The sequence below is a fragment of the Anguilla anguilla genome, chromosome 6, assembly GCF_013347855.1.
Source record: "Anguilla anguilla isolate fAngAng1 chromosome 6, fAngAng1.pri, whole genome shotgun sequence".
Lineage (NCBI taxonomy): Eukaryota > Metazoa > Chordata > Actinopteri > Anguilliformes > Anguillidae > Anguilla > Anguilla anguilla.
Window position 1 is genome coordinate 52,125,638 of NC_049206.1, and position 19,009 is coordinate 52,144,646.

The 19,009-nt window shown below is 45.5% G+C and overlaps 1 protein-coding gene across 3 annotated transcripts in view; it reads left to right on the plus strand.

The window, feature by feature from the left end:
- The window catches only part of fam184a (family with sequence similarity 184 member A), an 88,659-nt gene extending 71,086 nt beyond the window's left edge, over nucleotides 1–17,573 (plus strand). For 2 of the 3 annotated variants that reach the window (XM_035423389.1, XM_035423390.1), the window contains 6 exons: nucleotides 3,993–4,177; nucleotides 5,713–5,859; nucleotides 9,885–10,002; nucleotides 10,471–10,575; nucleotides 11,376–11,581; nucleotides 17,045–17,573. In XM_035423389.1, the coding sequence (XP_035279280.1) occupies nucleotides 3,993–4,177; nucleotides 5,713–5,859; nucleotides 9,885–10,002; nucleotides 10,471–10,575; nucleotides 11,376–11,581; nucleotides 17,045–17,126 (843 nt within the window). In that variant the 3' untranslated portion in view covers nucleotides 17,127–17,573. The remainder of the gene's footprint in view (nucleotides 1–3,992; nucleotides 4,178–5,712; nucleotides 5,860–9,884; nucleotides 10,003–10,470; nucleotides 10,576–11,375; nucleotides 11,582–17,044) is intronic. The other variant, XM_035423392.1, reaches the window with a different exon arrangement.
- The last annotated feature ends 1,436 nt before the right edge of the window (nucleotides 17,574–19,009 follow it).

The following is a 19,009-nucleotide window of genomic DNA, read 5'->3' on the forward strand; positions in this document are numbered from 1 at the left end:
CGCGTCCCTTCACTGCCTAATCAAAGGGCCTTTGCGCGTTGTTTTAATTTAAAAGGCCCCCCCCCCCTTTTTTTTTTACCCTGCCAGATGGATGGATGGATAAAAAAAGACGGCATCGTCTGAAGCAAGCGGGGTGGGGTGGGGGGGGCGGGGCAGAAAGTGTCGCGGGGTCCTTTTTGCCGAAGACCGTTTGAGGCTTCTGAGGATCCCTGTCTCGCGTCGCCTTATCGTTAATTACGCTCCCCGAGGAGACGCCGGGCTCGGGCTCGGGCTCGTTTAATGAGCTGTGAGATTAGCCGGCCGCGTCCGCGCCGTGGAGAATCGCGTCCGCCGGGTAGCCGTCGGCCGTCACGCGCGTCAGGCTGCCCCGGCGGGTCCCCGCGCTCGCGGCCTTTCCGTTTCCTCGCCGCTCCGCTCCATTTCACAGCCCTCATCAGCTTCCGAGCGGGGAACGCCATCCCGCCATCCCGCCAGCTCGCCTTTTCTGCACCCTCCTCTTTGCGCTACCAGGCCCCACCCCCCCTCCTCCCCAGCTCCTCCCCCCCACCCCCAGCTTCTCCGGTCTTCCCTAGAGCCTGATTGCTTCAACAAACAGCCATTTATGAGAGACGTTCCTCTTAATGAAATCCCTGCTCGGTCTGGTTAGCGTTCAATCAGGTCTGTTAGCGCAAAGCGTTTGCGTCGACGCGTCCTCGTCCGGAACGTCCCCGCTTCATCGGCCGGGCGCTCCCTGGAGGTTAGGTTTGTTCGCAAACTGGGAAAAATGTCCCCGCGGCCCCCCCTGTGTTAACGAGAGCCGCCGAGAGTTTTCACGGTCACGGCAGCGGGGGCCACCCATCCCCCCATCCCCCCCCCCCCACAATCGCGCCTCATCTTCGGCTATCTGCGCCCAAAACTCTTTGATCAGCGCCGCCCTCTTCAACGTCCCACGGGCCGAGAGGGACTGAGAACGACCGGGTGTCGGCTGTCAGACAGCACCAGGGACGAGGTGCGGCTGCTCCCCTCTCTCTGGGTGCGGAACCCTCTGGATGTGGGCCTTGATCAGGAGACTGTGTGACGGGGGCTCCTTTGATCCTCTCCCTGTCATATCTCATCTCCTGAAAGCCGGGGCCTTGTGCGATGACACGGAGTTCACGACGGTCTCGTGTGGGCTGCATTCGCCCCTGCTAATCAGCACTGCGCCAAGGCCTGCACTTCCCCCCCTCTGCACAACCCAGCGCCATCCACGCACTGGAGAAACTACCCATCACCCGTAAAAACAGCCAAGATCCTGACTCTGATGGAAACCGTTTTAAATGTGTTAAACAATTTGATAACATAATTGAGCAAAGCTGCAATGACAGTTACTTTCTGAATAAACATCCTGGAGTCAAAGGTATGATAATTTAAAAAAAAATTTTGCGAGACATTGCTTTGACTTCGGATTTCTGATTCGGCTGAGGTTTGCAAACAAAGTCGCTGTCTGAATCTTGGGTAAGGCTTTCCTTTCCTTCGTTGCTGGAAGTCATGGTGTTTGGATATAACTGCCTAGGGGTGCAAGTGCAACTTTGCTATTAATAATTAAAAAGTACAGTGTGTGTACTTCTGTAAAAATATTGTGAACTGCTGTTTATGTAAACATTATTGCCCATAACACAAACAAAATAAGTATTTCACTAGATTTTTTCTTTTTCTTTGAGTTCTAATTGTTACTATAATATAGTTGTTATGTAATAATGTGTTTATAAGACTCATCATTTTCACTGTAAAATGCATTTTGCTATCCCAATTGGGGGATACGGTTGATGTAACACCGAGAATTTTGTTGTGCAGTAATATCAGTGAAGTGTTATTGGAAAGGCTTTTTATTTTTTTTTTAAATATCAAAGTCGTTCGTCTCTGACTCACATTTCCCACGTGGGTAAGAGCACACGCTACGAGGAGATCGGGAGTAACGCTGCTCTGTAGCCCCAAAAACCGTCAGGCACCTCAGCGGCCCCCGCCCCCGCCCCCGCCCCCGCCCCCGCCCCCCACTTTCGAGCCTAATCCGCCCCAAAAGCAGTCCGCCGATTTGGAAACGCGCCACACGCCGCGGTGTCCTCGCTCGTGGCGAATTTGGGCGACACTGTCGGTCGCCGATGCGCGTCACGTCCGCCGGTCGTGTCCTTGGGCCGCTCCTCGGAAGGGCGTTGTTTACGGACGGCAGGAGGCGGCTCGGCGCGGACATACGCTGCCCTTTGCTTCGGCGGGCCGCAGATGTTCGCCTGTGTGCCAGACGCCTCCCTTCCTGCGCCTTTTTATAACGAGGTGGGAGGGGAGAGGGAGCGACGTCGCGGGAACGACGGCGAAATATGTTCTTCCTCGCCGATGCTGTATCTCTCCTGGGCCAGCTGTGTTAGCGACTTAGCGTCCGCCCCCCCGACACCCGGCTCTTTGGGTCTGGGGTAAAGAAATAGATATATAATTAAAGAAATAACCAGAAGACACCAGGAGGTCATGCATTATTCAGTATGCCCGAGAACTGTAAGCCTGTAAGATGCTTAGATTTTTTTTTTTTTTTTCTGTAAACAAGCAACTGTAGCTCTTAGCTGTAGTTTTACCCACAATGCAGCTCATAACAGTGGTCTCTGAAGGCAGGGTAGGGACTGATTTGTGCATAATAAGCTGCCTTGTGTTTTTGACTAACAGTGAGCACGCTGCGCTTTCATTAGCATTCTGACATTTGCGTTTCGGGGTCCGTTCCCAGGGTACCTGTTAGCCGCCGTGCTGCGGATCACATTCAGACTCCGGGGAGGGAGCAGCTGTTGATCTCACGAGCGAAGCTTGGCTGAGAAAGCCTTCAGACTCAGAGACTCTGGAGGAGAGGGCTTCAGACACTGCAGGAGTCTGATGCCCACGGCCTCCCCAATGTTTAAGAACAGAAAAACAGCTTGTCCATGTAAAAAAAAAACAAGTTCCTTATTGCAGGCGAAATACAGGACAGGGATGGGGAGATTGTTATTTTGACCTAAATATTTTACATAAATGCAAAGTTGAAAGCAGCGGACTGTAATTTGATTACAGAAGAGCCATTAACTTCATAATCTGTGATCAACATACACAATTTTCACATTGCAGAGAGAGTTGCCAAATGGCCCTTTTTACAGGAGGAATTTAAGTCAGATTGCTACTGGAGTGGAAAATTAGTCCTGAAACAAGTTAAGTGTGATTAATATACACTTCCATTTTGTATGGCTCAGTGTATTAGTCAGCGTAAAGCGATGGTGAGCTGTATTGTACAGTCTCCAGGGTAAATACTTTTCTGTACGGGCTTTGTATTAGTATTCTGGGGTTGCGTGATACGTCTGTTTGTCAAGCGCGGCTTTGAAACCAAATGAGCAGACACAGGGAGACGGAGAACTTGACAGATGCTGTCTACAGCGAGAGAGACTTTCACAATCGGCCTGCTCCCTCCAGGCCCACGGACCAAAGCGTGACACGACAGTTCATTCACTCTGTGATACTTGCAACTGTCACATCGTGTCCATAACGGTGGCATGTAGCTTGGGCATCTTTCAGAGGTTCCTGCCCTAACTTGGATAGAACAGAGATGAGACCGTGCTGGGAAATTGCATGGCAGGCAAAAATTTGTCTGTTGGGGGTTTTGTGGAAATTTGGACCCGACCTGTAACTTACAGCAACCTGCAAAGGTGGTAGATCTGCTATTAATGGCAGCATTGACAGCATTATATTTATTTATATAGTGTCCATTTGCATGAACCACCGTATATGGATTCAGAGAAACAGGAAATAAGTATCCGCATCATCACCGTATATATCAGTGTCCCCAGATGCATTGTGGGAGAGACCTATGTTAAGAACCATGTGGAGATGGACACGGCAGCTTTTGTATCAAAGTTTCAGCATGTTTTTGTATTTGATGCTGAAAAACATCATCCAATGAAAGGCGAAACAAAACGTGTGTGTATGTGTGTGTGTGTGTGTGTGTGTGTGTGTCTGCGTCTAATCCGCAGGAGAGGGAGCTGCTGGGACGTATCTCGGACCTGCAGGAGGAGGTGAACCGCAGGAAAAACCACATCGCCGACCTGGACCACGAGATCCACACCCTGAACGAGAACATCAGCACGCTCACCAAGGAGCTGGAGCTGAAGGGCAAAGAGGTGCTGAAGATCCGCAGCGAGGCCAATCAGCAGATCAGGTGGGTGGGTGTGGCAGGGTCGATTTGGATTTGGTTGGATTAGATGCAGGTGGGTGGGAGTTATAGGAAGCGTGTAACTCTGGGCTCCGCCCACTTGATTTTATTGGATCACCTGGAGGTCTGCAGAGGAAGTGCAATGACCATACTTCCTCTACACTGTCGTATGTAACCGTGTTGCTGAAATACAGTGTCCACAATTTTTGTGTGACCAATGGGGGCTTATCTCCTATACTTAGACCAGCTAATAGAATGCTGTGGGACACTATAGGTTCATGTTATCAACTTGGAACTGTACAGAACAAAATAAATAAGAAGTGAGAGAGAGAAAGCACGTAAGGGAAAGATGCTGACTAGAGGAAAACGAGCGGACCTTTGACATCTCAAAACCAAAGTAAGTCCACATTCCAGAGCACTTTATCCACGTGCTCTCCTTCACGTTCAGTTTAGCTTCAGCTGTTACGCAAATACATTTAAATTCTACCTCAGAGGCTTTGATATATGCACATGCTTAAAAATAATTCCTGGTTTTTTTTTTTTTCCACAGAAACTTAAATGAATATTTCAGAATTTTGTATTAATAGTTAATGCGAGCTGGGGCTCAGATGGGACTGCACGGTTTGAACTACTAATAATATATTCAAAAAAAAGGAGAGAAAAATTCACCGCTAGCGGAGGTAGGCTAGCGCAGTCTAGCAGTGTGGGGGAGGAACTGTGTTTACAGCAATACATATTGCTAGTCTTTCATTGCCCCGCACACAGCATATTTCACTTCCAATTATGTAACAAGCTTGCGAATGCTAGGTCCCGAGATAAAAATATCAAATTAATAAATAAATGCAGTCGGGCCCTTGGGGGAGCCTTATTGTGGGAGAGAGGCAAATGCATTTCTGCCTTGTCCACTTGTGTTCTGCTGTGTCTGACTGTGGGTGTGCCGGGTCGCTGTGTGTGTGTGTGTGTTTGCATGCGTGTATGTGTGTGTGTGTGTGTGTGTGTGCATGCGTGCGTGTGCGTGTATGTGTGTTTGTGTGTGTGTGTGTGTGCGTGCCTGTGCGAGTGTGTGTATGTGTGTGCGTGTGTGTGCAAGAGTGAGAGTGTGTGTGCGTGCGTGTGTGTGTGTGTGTGATTGAGCGTGTTTGTGTGTGCGTGTGTGCGAGTCTGCGAGAGTTTGTGCGTGTGTGTATGTGAACGATGGCTTTTTTATGACACGTGGAAGAAGGGCAAGAGGTGTAATGTTGTGGAAGGGTTGACGGAAAAGCCACCGTCCTGCACAAAAATAAATCAATAAATAAATAGAGAAAAGTGTTTCCACTTATGAGAGCCAGTGATATCGTCTCCCACAGACACCCAGTAAATTATAGATGTCTTTCTTGGAAAGGGGCTACTGTATCAGGCAAAAAAAAATGGACGGATGAAAATTTAATGTGGTGAAAAGAATCAGAAGTGATGCGCTGGCTGCAGTGTGAGTGTTGTGTGCCAGTGTGGCCGGACGCGAGCTGGGTTCGGTCTGGTACTGAGCTGAACCTTCGCGTCCTCAGGGCCCACGAGCAGGACCTGACGAAGAAGCACGAGAGGGAGATGGCGGAGATGAACGCCGCGCACAACAGGGAGGCGCAGAACATGCTGTCCGACTTCAACAAGGCCCAGGAGCTGCTGAAGGACAAGATCTCCGCGCTCCAGGTCCTGTACGTACCAGAGAACGCGTGTGCTTGGTGTTTTAAGAGGGGTGCGTGTGTGTGTGTGTGAGTGTGTGTACGCGCGTGTGCATACGTGCATGCGTACATGTGTGTGTGAGAGAGAGAAAGAGTGAAGTGAGTTTGTGAAGTTTGTTATTTGTGTGTGATGGTATGATGAAATATTGTGTCTGTCTGTCTGCATATGTGCATGTTAAATGTATGCATGCACTATATGCATTTGTGTGTGTGTGTGTGAAAATATAAAAAAGTGTGTGTTGTTGTGAAGGAATGAAAAGAAAATATGTGTGTGTGTGTGTGCGTGTCGGGGGTGACAGGTGAAAATATGTAAATTCCTATCAGCAGATGAAAGGCCAGACATCCTGGCAGAACAGAAAGAGGAGAGATAGACTGAGGAGGGGTGTGGAGGGAGAGCCACAGAGAGGCCACTGCTTTGATTGTATGTGGGTGTACGGAAGGTGAAGATGCCTCTTTCCAATTCCATTACATTTAATTCCATCTCTATTCAAGTGCTGCAACTTAAAATGGCAGTACTGTGTGTTTATACGCTAATTTTCTCAGTGGGTTTTGAGATTCACTTTGTGAATTTCAGTTTTTGTATTGCAGTAATTATTACAAATAATAACATTTTCAGAATTACAAGAAATGTGCAAACATCAACTCAAGTGAGGCGAATGGGGTTTTTTTAACTTAAAAATGAACATATTGCAACTAAAGACTTTGGGGCAGAATTTCTAGGCTCGCATTAATCAGCATCACTCTATGGTCTGGACTGGTTGGCAAGAACCATCTGTCAACATTAAGGAAAGAATAACATATTTTAATGCAACCACTGTGGTATTTCTTTTACAGTACTTTAGGATTTAGAGTGACAACCCCACCTACATTGGTGGGAAAGTTTAAATTTATAGTACTCCAAAGCTCATTCGCTGCAAGTGTTGCCTGTCAGGCAGTGCAGTTCTTCCCTATTCCAGCATTTATCAATGGGCCATGACTTTTTTGTGTATGCATTTTAATATAGATTATTCAAATAAAAATGCATAGATAACTTTTGTGTACTTATCGCCTTTGCAGGCATTTAATTTGCTATGTTAAAATTGTGAATGGGGAACAGAGTGTATTGAGATTGTGTGTGATGATGAGGCAGGAATAGAGAGTGTGTTGAGAGTGTGTGTGATGAGGAGGCAGGAATAGAGAGTGTAGTGAGAGTGTGTGTGATGAGTAGAGGGAACAGCTCAGCGTGAGCTTGTTGTGGGTGTGGCCAAAGGAGGGTAGGAGGAATAGCACCTGGAAAAGGCCCTACTCCAGACATGCTGTGCTCAGGCCGCTGTCTTCCCCCTGGTGGTCAGACAGTGCTCTGCGCTTTAATTTACGAGGCTCCGCAGGGCTGCCCCTGCGGCTGGGAAACGTGTGAGCAGCGCTGTCAGCAGGAGACGCGCATGTGACCGCTGGGTGCTCGCTGCTGTGGAGTTCTCATACCCAGCCTGTGGCGTACACATACATGCACACGCACGCACACACACATACATACACACAAATGTACACATACACACACACACATGTGCACACAGACATACACACACACACACACACACACACACGCACGCACACACACACACAGACACACATGTATGCACACATACACACATACACACACACACACTTATGTACACACACACAGACCCACAGACACACAGTTCACTCACACAGGCACACTCACACACACACACGCATGTACACATACACACACACACGCACGCACGCACACACACACACACAGACACACACGTATGCACACACACACACACACACACACACACACACTTACGTACACACACAGACCCACAGACACACAATTTACACACACATGCACACTCACTCACACACACCTGTGTGCGCGCACACACGAAAACGGGCATGCAAGCAGATACATAGTCCGAAATCAGCATGATAAGCCATATGGAGATAAACAGTATGAAGCTACTGAGAAAATGTGTTTATGTTTATATGTTCTAGTGTAACAGAGTAGTGAATTTTGGAATGCATGTTTTGGGGGACTATATTTGTGTGTATATGCGTGTGAGTGAAGCTTTGTGTGTGTGTGTGTGTGTGTGGCTTTATTTGCAAGAATGCATGCATGAGTGTGTGATTCTTTCTGTTTACGCGTGTGTAGTGAAATGTGTGTCTGTGTGTGCAAGCTGTATGTTTGTGTGTGTTTGCGTACTGGTGTGAATTTGTGTGCCAGCGTGTGTTCATGTGTGTACACTGTTTTCGTAGCGGTGCACATGCGCTGGATGTGACAGATGTAGCGCATCAGTCAGAGCTCAGGGTATGTCGCTTTCACCAGCAGCGATGACCTAATTTCGGGTTCTCTTGAACGAGAGCACCACCTAGGCACAAATGAAGCAACTGCAGGGCTCCTGGTAAAAATAGGTTTGCTCTGATGCAAGGTTTCTGGATATTCTCTTGCTGAGGGGTCCTCAATCTTATCCTGAAAGGGCCGCTGTGGGTGCAGGCTTTCATTCCAGCCAAGCAGTAACACACCTTGACTCTGTTACCACTGGAATCTTTACTAAGGACCTTGATGAGTAGAAATAGGTGTGTTACTGCTTGGCTGGAGCAAAAGCCTGCACCCACACCGGCCCTTTCTGGATAAGATTGAGAACCCCTGCTCGTGGTGCTCGCCTGCACCTGAATGAGGTTGCCATTTCCCAGCATTTTTTTAATTAGCTGTGTGGAGGCACACATAACGTGAAATGCTTTGATTCATCACAGTGGATTATTACGGGTCAACAGAGATATGTTTTACACATCAGTTACGTTTCTTCATGCTTTAGGCAGAATTGTGAATTAGTTAGACGCTTACTCCCTCACGCCGCACGCCAAATATCCACTCTTTTTCTCCGTTTTTATTGCGATCGAAGTGCAGCGGTGTCTAAATGTCCCCCTGGAGCTTTCCTGCGTGACGTCTCCCCCCAGGTCTGCGTACCGCTGCGCGAAAGCGCTCGCGTCGGGGCTGCTGTAAAGCAGCCCGACTGGCTGGTGAGAACGACGAGTCCCCCTCCCGGCCCCGGCCATCTGTCCCGCCCGAGAGCGACCGACGAGGCTCCGATCTGCCGGCTCCTAATGAAGCGTTGATTCCGATCTGCGTTTTTAACGAGCGTAATCACAGCCGCATCCCCGCATCAACCCCCCTCCCCCACTCCCCCCACCCCCCTCCCTCCTCCCCCCCACCCCCCGCCCCAGAAACAAGTCCCCGGCTGTCGCTACGCTACACTTCACTCCATTAAAACTTTATCAGTTTTTTGTTTTTCCGAGCGAGCGGTCGTTTACGTGATTTCCCTCCGCTGCGTTTCCGAGCAGTTTTGAGGACTCGCCTGGCGGCGAATCGGAGCCTTGTTTTCCCGAGCTCTCCCCGGCTCGCCGCATCTGTGCGAACGCGATTTTGCCGGAGAGCTCAAAGAAATGAACAGCCTCTGGGTCTCTGAGATATTTATTACGTGGCCTGGCAAACAAGCATCCGCACCCAAATTCCCCAAAATTCGGAGGAGGGTCCAAATTCCCACAACGCTGCTAGCTCTGTGTTTTGCCAGATGGGACATGAATTTTTCATTAAAAAGTGGATGCTCTCCAATTCATAACTGTCTTACCTGATTGTGTATGGCCCTTTCTTACTAAAGCTGTAGGCTTTAAATGCCAAAGCCCACAAAATGTTTCTTTTTTTGTTATGGAGCAGCCACTACCCCCTCCCGTTCCTCAACAGTCACCCTCTCTTCTGTGTCTCTCTTCTGCTGTGGGTAAAGGCCGCTGGCCTCATTTTTAGACATATTAGGCAGAGGTACTGGAATGTCAGTACCTGCACATTTTAACTTAAACGTCTCACCTCCAAGCTAACCACCATTAGCCTTGGCTACCCTTGAGAAGATTTTGCATTCCCTTTCACGCCCTCGGTTTTCACCGTGGAAACGTCGCCGCCGTCAGACTCCCTGACCGCGATCTTCCTCGCCCCCTCTCAGGTTGGAGGGGACGGAGGACAAGTTCCGGAACAGGGAGAGCCGGCCGGAGGACCTGCAGATGATCGCGGAGCTGAAGGACATGGTGTCGGAGCGCGAGACGCTGGTCAAAAAGCTGGTGGTGAGTGGAGGAGGCTCCATTGCGGCTCCATTGCGGCTCACTCGAACCTCCGGAGCTCCTCAGAGCGGCGAGCGACCGACAGCCCGGAGGCTCGCTGCCACCCCCTCAAATCATCTGAGACAGAAATTCACAGTAGCCATGACAACATCAGCCGCGTTATTGAAAACGGAGAACGACAGCTGAATGTGTTTTCAGAATGCATGTGTGGTATGCAAGGAAACATTCCTGTGTAAAGAGGAAAAAATGTCACAGGATACATTCAGGGATCTTAGTGTTCTTGGATTCAGAGTAACCCTCTGGAGAAAAATAGTCATGTACCAGATTTGACTGCTACTTTCAGATACAGAAGCAGATTCATAGGTGGTAAAAAAAAAAAAGTATTGCATAATGAATACAGCTCTAAATAATAAATGTATGCAAATGAAGGGTACGAACAGAAACTGACTAGAATCTCTCCTCTGTGGACAGGATGACAAAAAATTTTACCAGCTGGAGCTGGTGAATAGGGAGACTAATTTCAACAAAGTGTTCAATGCCAGTCCCAATGTCGGTGTAATTAACCCCCTCATTAAGGTAAGTGAACCAGTCCCACGCAGTTACTGCACCATTTCCGCATATGAAAGATCATTCACTACCATCAGTTATATAAAATCACCTAGAGCTCATTCAATTACATCCGAACTTCGTCAAATTAGGAATCAAACGTAGCCTTGTAATGGATGAAGACGCGGCTGAATTTACAGGGACAAGTGATCTCTGCTAACAAAGAGATTCACATAACATGAGTACAAACTGAAACAGCTTGGCAAAGCTGTCACAGTAGTGCTCTGCTTAATGTGCTTGACAAGCACTGAAATGTAGATTAGAAGCTAAGGGAAGATCATGTGGTTTCCCAGTGCATTGTGGGGGAAATAGTTTGTCCCGCTCCAATGTAAAAGCAGCAACCCTGTTCAAGTGGAATGGATCACATTGCACGACCAACATGTTATTGTTAACGTCCTTTAAGTTTTATAACTTCCGCTTTTTTTTTTTTTTTTTTTTGGTTCAGTGTTACCTCTGTGTGCGTGTCTGTGTGTGCGCGTGTGTGTGCGTCTATGTTATATACCTGTTCGGACATACAATTCTACTTTGCTTTCCAAGCCATTATCTGTTGATGTGCTATTTCAGTAGCCTCTTCATTTGATGCATTTCTTTTGACTCATTTATTCAACCAATTAACTGAGAGCTATTGTCTCATCAGTGGTGGAGTGGTGCACGCTTGAGCTCGGAAAGAATTTCTCCAGATCTTTCCTTTTTTAATTTTCCAATTTTCTAGTCTTAACGTAGTGCATCTTCCCAATCCGTTCTTTTTGTTTCCTTGTTCTTTTGTGTAGCAAAAGAGAAAGAATGACAAATCAGCAAACAGATTCAGCAGTTCTCCAAATCTCAGAGCTCTGGAGGCCTTGGGGACGGGGAGCGGACCGCCCCAGCCTAGCCGCCTAGAACCCATCCCAAACTCCCCCATTCACCACCATGAGCTCAACACTAGCAAACCTCTGCCCCCACCGACCCCTCCGACCGAACCCAAGAAATTCATGAGGTGAGCCGCACCTCGTCACCTGACCGTACCCACCCACCCAGCCACCCACCCAGCCACACCCTGCCGGACAGAGACAAGCCGACTCACCCGACAGAGGCCCGCATCCATATAAGGGCGGTCTGCCGCAGGTGTGACCTCACTGTGCCTGCCCTCAGGGCTGCGTTTTGGGTTTCCAAAAAAAAAAAAAAAAAAAACGGACCTCTGTAGAAGCTGCTGCAGTATCCCTCTGCTCTTCTCATTTCTGAACGATCCGCGCGCCGTAGAGTAGAGCCTTAGCGTGCTAACGAGCTGCGCCGAAACAGCCGCGGCAGCTCGCGCATCGCCTCGCCTCGCCGTGGCAACTCGCCAACAGACTTGCAGCGGAAAATGAGGAATTATGGTTTTAAATACACAAACTGCGCTGAAAGAGTAATTAACTTTGATAATTGATTCATTTGCCCGCTCCCAGCTGTGGATTCATCTTAGGACTTCCCCCTCGACTCGATATAGTGTTTGAAGGACAAGATTTATTATTTATTTTTTTAAATTATTAGTATTATTATTGTTATTATTTTATTTTCAATCCTTTGCCCGTAGTTGGGTTTTAATTACATCCTGAGAGATCAGGCTGGAGAAAACTGGAACATCTGCCCCCTTTTTTTCCCCTGGCGTTTCTTTTTGGCGTGAGGAAACAAAGGGATATTGGAGACAGCTTTTCTACGCTAAACGGACATGTATGAAACGCTAGCGTCCCAGGTCTCCATACATGTGCTTTTCTGAAAATGGCCTTGGAATGCAAACGGGAGCATGTCACCACGCGGCCGACCCTAACATGCTTACCGAGGTGTGCACGCTGTCGCCGTTTTCTCGTCTTTCTGTGTCCTTGTGTTTTCTCGTGGCCTTGTGTTGTGTTTTTTTGTTTCCGTGCTGCATTATGGAAGTTATACAACTCGCTGACTGTGTACCGCTTCTGGAACGTCCTCCATTTCCCTCCACTGTCCTCTCTGAACAGCTTGTTTACATGTGTTATGCTGCCCTGTAAATGCCAACTTTTTCTTTCTTTTTTTTTTGGTACATTCTGACCCATGATGTGTTATTCACTGAGACACTGTGTCCCCTTTGCATGTGATGTCCTGTCTGTTTTTATAGGGTGTGGAAGTCTCGTTGTTTTGGCTTCACGCTCAATTTTCTTTTTCCCTTTTGGCATCAATAAACTCCCGTCTTGTGCCTTGACCCTGCTTTGCTTGCATGGTGATGTTTGTTTTTTGTTACTCCCTTTTCTCACATTGGCATTCGTGTGGCGTGCGTGTTATCAAACGCATGTGCATTTTGATTATTGCGATGTTTTCCGTTGGTCCACGAATGCGACGTGAATGTCCCCTGCTTTTAAAGCGGGGGGGTTGATTGATGCATGCCGTGAATGTAAACGACCTACGGTGGGCATGTGTGGAACCGAACCCCCCCCTTCCCTCCCCTCCCCTCCCCCCCCTCCGCCCTCCCCCTACATCCATCATCATACCCCTCCTTTCCCAGCGTCCCTCACGCAAGGCTGTCTGTCTCAGCTCATGTAAAGGTGACCCTGATCCTGCACGGGACCAGACGTCCTAACCCAATCCCATCAGAGTCTGCACACACTTATACAGCACATCTCCTCATGGAGTCAGACAGCCAAATTATAGAATATAGGCACAATGTGTTCTTTTCTGTAATGAAAGAATAATTGATTTAATTTCCAGGTGTTCATTCCACAGACCCCGTAGGTCCAGGCCGTCTGAAGCATTGGCCTTCATGTCTGAGAAATGCTCAGACAGAGTCTGCTGTTTGCCGCCTCTGTAATTCAGTGAGAGATTTAAGGATATGTCACTCCTCAATTTCTAACACAATATGTTGTGGCCCGACAACAAAGCAATACAGTGCCTGCTTATGTTCACTGCTTGCCTTTATGGTTGAGGTGGGCAGCAGGTAGCGCTAATCTGGCCAAGCTTAAGGCCACAATTCCAGCTTTACTGAAACTGATTGCTCAATTCATGAAGGTATAGATCTTTAGTGTCTGCTTTCCGTTCAGCCACCGATACAGTTAAAGCCATTAACTGGCTGATTCAGCCCAGGTACGGGCCTCAAATTGGTGATAAACACAGCAATACGAGTGTTAAATTGAGCGCTAAATTGAGTTTGCTTGGATGGAAGGCTTCGGGGATGGAACGCAGAGCAGAGAATATATTTTTAAGATATTGCCCAAAGAGATATTACTGTTTTCGAGCTCTGCACCATTTGTAGGCTGGCTGATTATTACACAGGGTTCAGTCGGGTTGGCTGGGTGACTGGACTTTTTCTGCTGTAAGGCGTAAGCGCAGACGCCCTCCTGATGCCACACCAGTCTTACCTAATTTTTCTGGGCTGGGCATCTTTAGAATAAACACATAAGTTCATGAACATGTGATCAAACAAGGACTCCTACAAGGCCAGATCTCTGTATTGCCTTATGTGCTGTATCTTTTAACCAGAGCGTGGATTAGGAACGACTGATTCTTCGTTTTCCCCTTTTGGGCTATTTGAAATCCTGGGCATAAAGTTAGGAGTGTGTGATTTTAAGGAACTGCACCCCAGTGTTTAGTATTGCATTAACATTCTGATCTCTCGCACTGACTCACACACAAACACTATTTTTAAGATTTTATGGATGCTAGTGCGCATCCAGCACTAAAAGATATGACTGGATGAGATAAAAGTTTTGCTGAATTGACTCATTAATGCATCCTCTGGCCATGCCGATGGGAATGGTAATAGCTATGTAGGAGAGTAATAGAGGGCTAGGCAAATAATTCTTCAGCTGAGAGTGCTTTCAGTTTGTCTAATGGTGTGAAAATCCTTATCATCTCCCGTGTCAAAAGAAGGATGCGTTTTTCTAAATTTCCCTTTATCTTCAAGAACTGTCTGATGTTGTATAGTCATTTCTGCCCCAGTAAATATAATCCTTATCTCGCTCCTCCTCCACTGACAGAGTAATCCACTTTTTTTACCTGCTCAATGGAACTATTTTAATGGGCAGACCCATATGAAATGGAACTCAAGGAGCTTTGTCTTTTTCATTGTCTGTAGGCTTATATAACATTTAAACTCCGTTCAAGTCATCAGCAAACTTGTCACGCTTTGTCACTTAGCAATGCCTGATTTTATTAAGCCATTTTATCATTCAGTATTAAGGCCAAATCAGTTTCTGACTCCAGACAGTCCAAAAAGACTAGATCAGGGGTCTGCAGCCCTGTCACTGGATGTAGAACAGTGTGTACACATTTTACTCAGCAATTAATTGGCCAATTAAATTAGTTATATCATCTCACCTGCTTGCTTCAGTCTGAAATGGTGCTGATTTTAACATGGAAGCCAAAACCTGCAGATCTCCAGGACCAGGGCGTTGGACTCCCTGACAAGCCACTCCTCCTCTCCTTCTCTAATGTTCCAGGTTCTCTTTGATGGAAGGGTCCCTCACCTTAGAGACCTAGGGTGCTTCCCAGTGCTCAAAAAACGTGTCCTCCTTTCCTCCACTACCACCTCATCTCCTCCGTGCCTCGGAAACTGATCTTTGCGTCCTCCCTCCCCCCAGTATCCCGGTATCGGAGGAGACGAGCGAAGCGCACAGAAGTGTATTGGAGAAGCGGCTTCAGACTCGTCTCCTCCCCTCCTTTCCAGCACATGCTTCCGGGTAGGAGGCGAGTGGTAGCGCGGTAGTGGAGGAAAGGAGGCGAGGAGTGAAAAGTGATGGGACACACCCCTATTGGCCTGAATCTGAGAGACAACAGTCACTCCTTTAGCCTACAAGAGACGCAAATGAAGGTGTATTTCTTAAATCGAATATAAGGCGCACAAATGTTGTGATGGTGATGCGTATTTTGCTAGTCTGACATTTGATTTGAGGCAGATGATCACTTCAGACTGGGGTAATATGTGATATATTTGATAAGTGACTACTCTAATAGAATATACAAATTAGTTATCCCAGGATAAATCAAAATTAGCTTCATAGTTGATGCTGCAATGTTTTTTTGTTTTTTTTGTAATAGGCCTAATATAACGGTAGGTAACACCAGTGTCACATTGTGTAATCAAAATTAGTGGCTGGTAAAATTTATATGCATCACTGAAATGAAGAAAGATCTATTAATTTTACTCAGGACTCACTGGACTGAGTAAACCCCAGGAGAAACATTCTGTTCTGTTTGGAATTCTAATTATTCATCTCCTCTTAGGGATTAGAGAGCCAATATTTTTTTATGGAAAATTATGAAAAATATTAATCACAAACACTGGGTGACATTTAAGGTTTTCATTTTAATGCTTCCACATATTTGTTCAAACAAAATCCTTGGTGCAATTTCCCTAAAAACCCCTGGCTATGATAACGGTGAGCCATATTCACGCAGAATATACAGATTTGATCAAATCCCTTCCAGTTTGGCTGGTGAAGGTCGGAGCCATATTAGAATAGTGAAATAGTGTTGCGGGTTACACAACAAGGATTCAAAGGATCATCGTTATCACTTTTTAAATCAGGCCTGATGCTTGTGTCACCTGTCCGTTCGCTCCTGATGGAACTCACCACCTGTACTGGAATATACACATGATTTAAGGGTGAGCAAAAGTTTCCCTTGAAATGGCAATAGCTATGCATTCGCTAAAATAACGAAAGTTGTGGAAAGATTGACTAATGCTCCTCATTCTCTTTCATCCATTTGAAATTTATTAAGTGACCAGTTCCTAGTGCAATACACAAGCTCTGAGGGGTCCACCCATTGTCCTGGAGATCCATGAGCTAGGGTTTTATTTATTCGGACATGATCCATATCTGAAACAGCAGGAATTCTAATTCCCATCAACTAAAATCATCCAAATAGATGAACGAGACCTTAGATGCAGCCAAAGTGACAAACCTGTGCATTTCCATCTGCAGTAATTGTTGGCAGCGTCGTAATCTGGACGCACATTGTACTAAGACCAGTCCTGTCATGCTCTCCATTCATTACATTAACTGTCTCACCATCATCAAGCATGAAAATATTAGATTAGAATCCACAAGTTAGGTTTCTACTCATTATGGTTCAGAATATCAATATTACTAACGTATTGTAAGCTCCAGATTCCATATCATCTATGGAGATGCAAATGTATTAACAGTATAGTTGAAAAGGGATTTTATAGCACTTAATGGTTATTAAAAAAGAAGCTTAGACCTTTATACATTTGTTTTAAATTCACTGAGGAACACGGATGAGCATTAGAGGTTGACTCGTGACCTGCATTACTACTCACAAAACACGGATACCATTTTTATTACACCTTCCCTTCAGGGGTTTGAATTAAAGATACAAACAAATCCACAGTGCCTGTAAAATGTCTGCCATGTTCCGTATGCTGCTGCTGCTTCTGCGTTATGTCACACTGCGTAATGGCTACTGTTTTGGCGCCCCCCCCCCTCCCCCTGTGCAGCCCTCCTGAAACAGAAGAGTCACCCGTAGCCTCCCCGGACCCCCAGAGACAGGAGTGGTTCGCCCAGTACTTCACCTTCTGACTTTTTTCCAACTGAAGAGCATGTCGACCAAAAAAAAAAAAAGAAAAAAAAACTTAAAAGAAATTTAAAAGAGCATTGTATTTAATAATATACCATTACATTCTGTTTATTACTTCACTCTGAATGGGTTTCTTGTTTGTACAGTGACAATAAGTATGTTTGACATTTTCTTTTATGCAGTTTATAAAGAGTGGTGCGTATGCTGCTAATTATTATTTGTTAAATAAAGTATACAGTATTGTCTTTTCTCTGTACCTTATTTTAGAATGGCACCGTAATGAGAGTTTGCTACAGCTGCATAACCAATTTTGGTAGAAATAAATTGTTTGTATGGTTGTCTCAACACAGATCTAATGATGTCTCACCAATTTTAAAATAAATGGCATATTTTATATTTATATTATACTGGTGTATGCTACAAAAAATAAATGATAATTGTGACATTTACTTATGGAGTTTCCCTTATTAATGGAACGTTTATGTAGCAAATAATCAAGGGGATAAATGATTTGTATATTAAAATTATTTATCCCCTTGAGAATATGGGACATTTTGCAATTTCTAAAGAAATCTCATTTTCATACAGTATTACGGTCCCTTAAAACATGTCTCTTCTGAAAGATAAAAGTGAATGCCATTACTTCTCTATCTAGTCATTTTTTCTTCTGCCCAAACAAATGGCAACAGAGTGTCTGTCCGTTTGACCAAAAAATGATTGTCTTCATTTTTCATGTAAATGGTAAAGAAGAAGCCATTTAAAAGCACATATCAGATGGTCCCTTTAAAAAAAATCCATTTTGAATAGTCATTTTAAAAGGCAAAATAAACCACCTTCCATTTCGTACATCAGCATAGTGAATCCTACTCAATTATGCCGCATCAAAAGAAATATTCTTGTTCTGGTGACTCATTCGCCCACTCTGAAAATTACCCCAGTTTTGAAAAGGGAAAGGAAAATATAATCAATTCAGACAGTCCTGAGATTCACACCCTGCGTTGTATGGCTTTTAGTCTGTATATCGACTACTTGAAGATACTGTATGCTCTCCTTGTTGCTAAGTATATTGATATGCTTATCTTTAAGGATGTTATTGTAACCTTTATGTACCAATTTGTTGAATAATTTATAATAATAGCAACATGAGCAACAACATCAGCAACAATGGTTGTTGTTATGAGCATTAAGCAGAAGCTCTCATCCCGACTATATTACAATGCAGATAATTACCCTACATTATTAAATAGTAATGTATGTTAAAATCAAAAGACAATTAAAATGTAGAAAATTCAATTCAATACAGTATGACTAGTGTGTTGTTAGGCTCAGATTGGATAACATTAAGTGAATAATGACTGAACAATACAGAGGGGAAATGTGGTGCCAGTGTTTAGATAATGCATGAATAACGTTCTCCTTTATTTTAATCATAAAGAGCTTTTTTTTACCATCTGATATGTTGTTGCAATTACTGAAATCCCTTCAGTTTTTAAATAAGGTAAAGGACTGAAAAAAAAACAACATAGAGCAGCATGGCTCCTATTGGTGCTCCAAGCTTGGCTGTTTTATCAAACTGGTAGAAACCTGGTCAAACGGGTGCTCTGGTGGTACACCTGGCAATGTGATGGCCATGCTGGTTGGCCAGTCTAGTCATGTGAGACCAGCTGTTTGCATGTGGTCACCACCAGCACAGCCAAATTCACTGATCTATGATGGGTTTTTTGGCATATAACGCTGTTTGTAAAGCAGCCTCCCCACAAAATTTTAATTACACCAAGATATAAAAACATGGAAAAGCTCATGCATATTCAACAGGTGTATACATTCTTAAAAACCAGCTAATTTCATACTTAACAACTGGTAATTACAATTTCTGTTTAGTGAA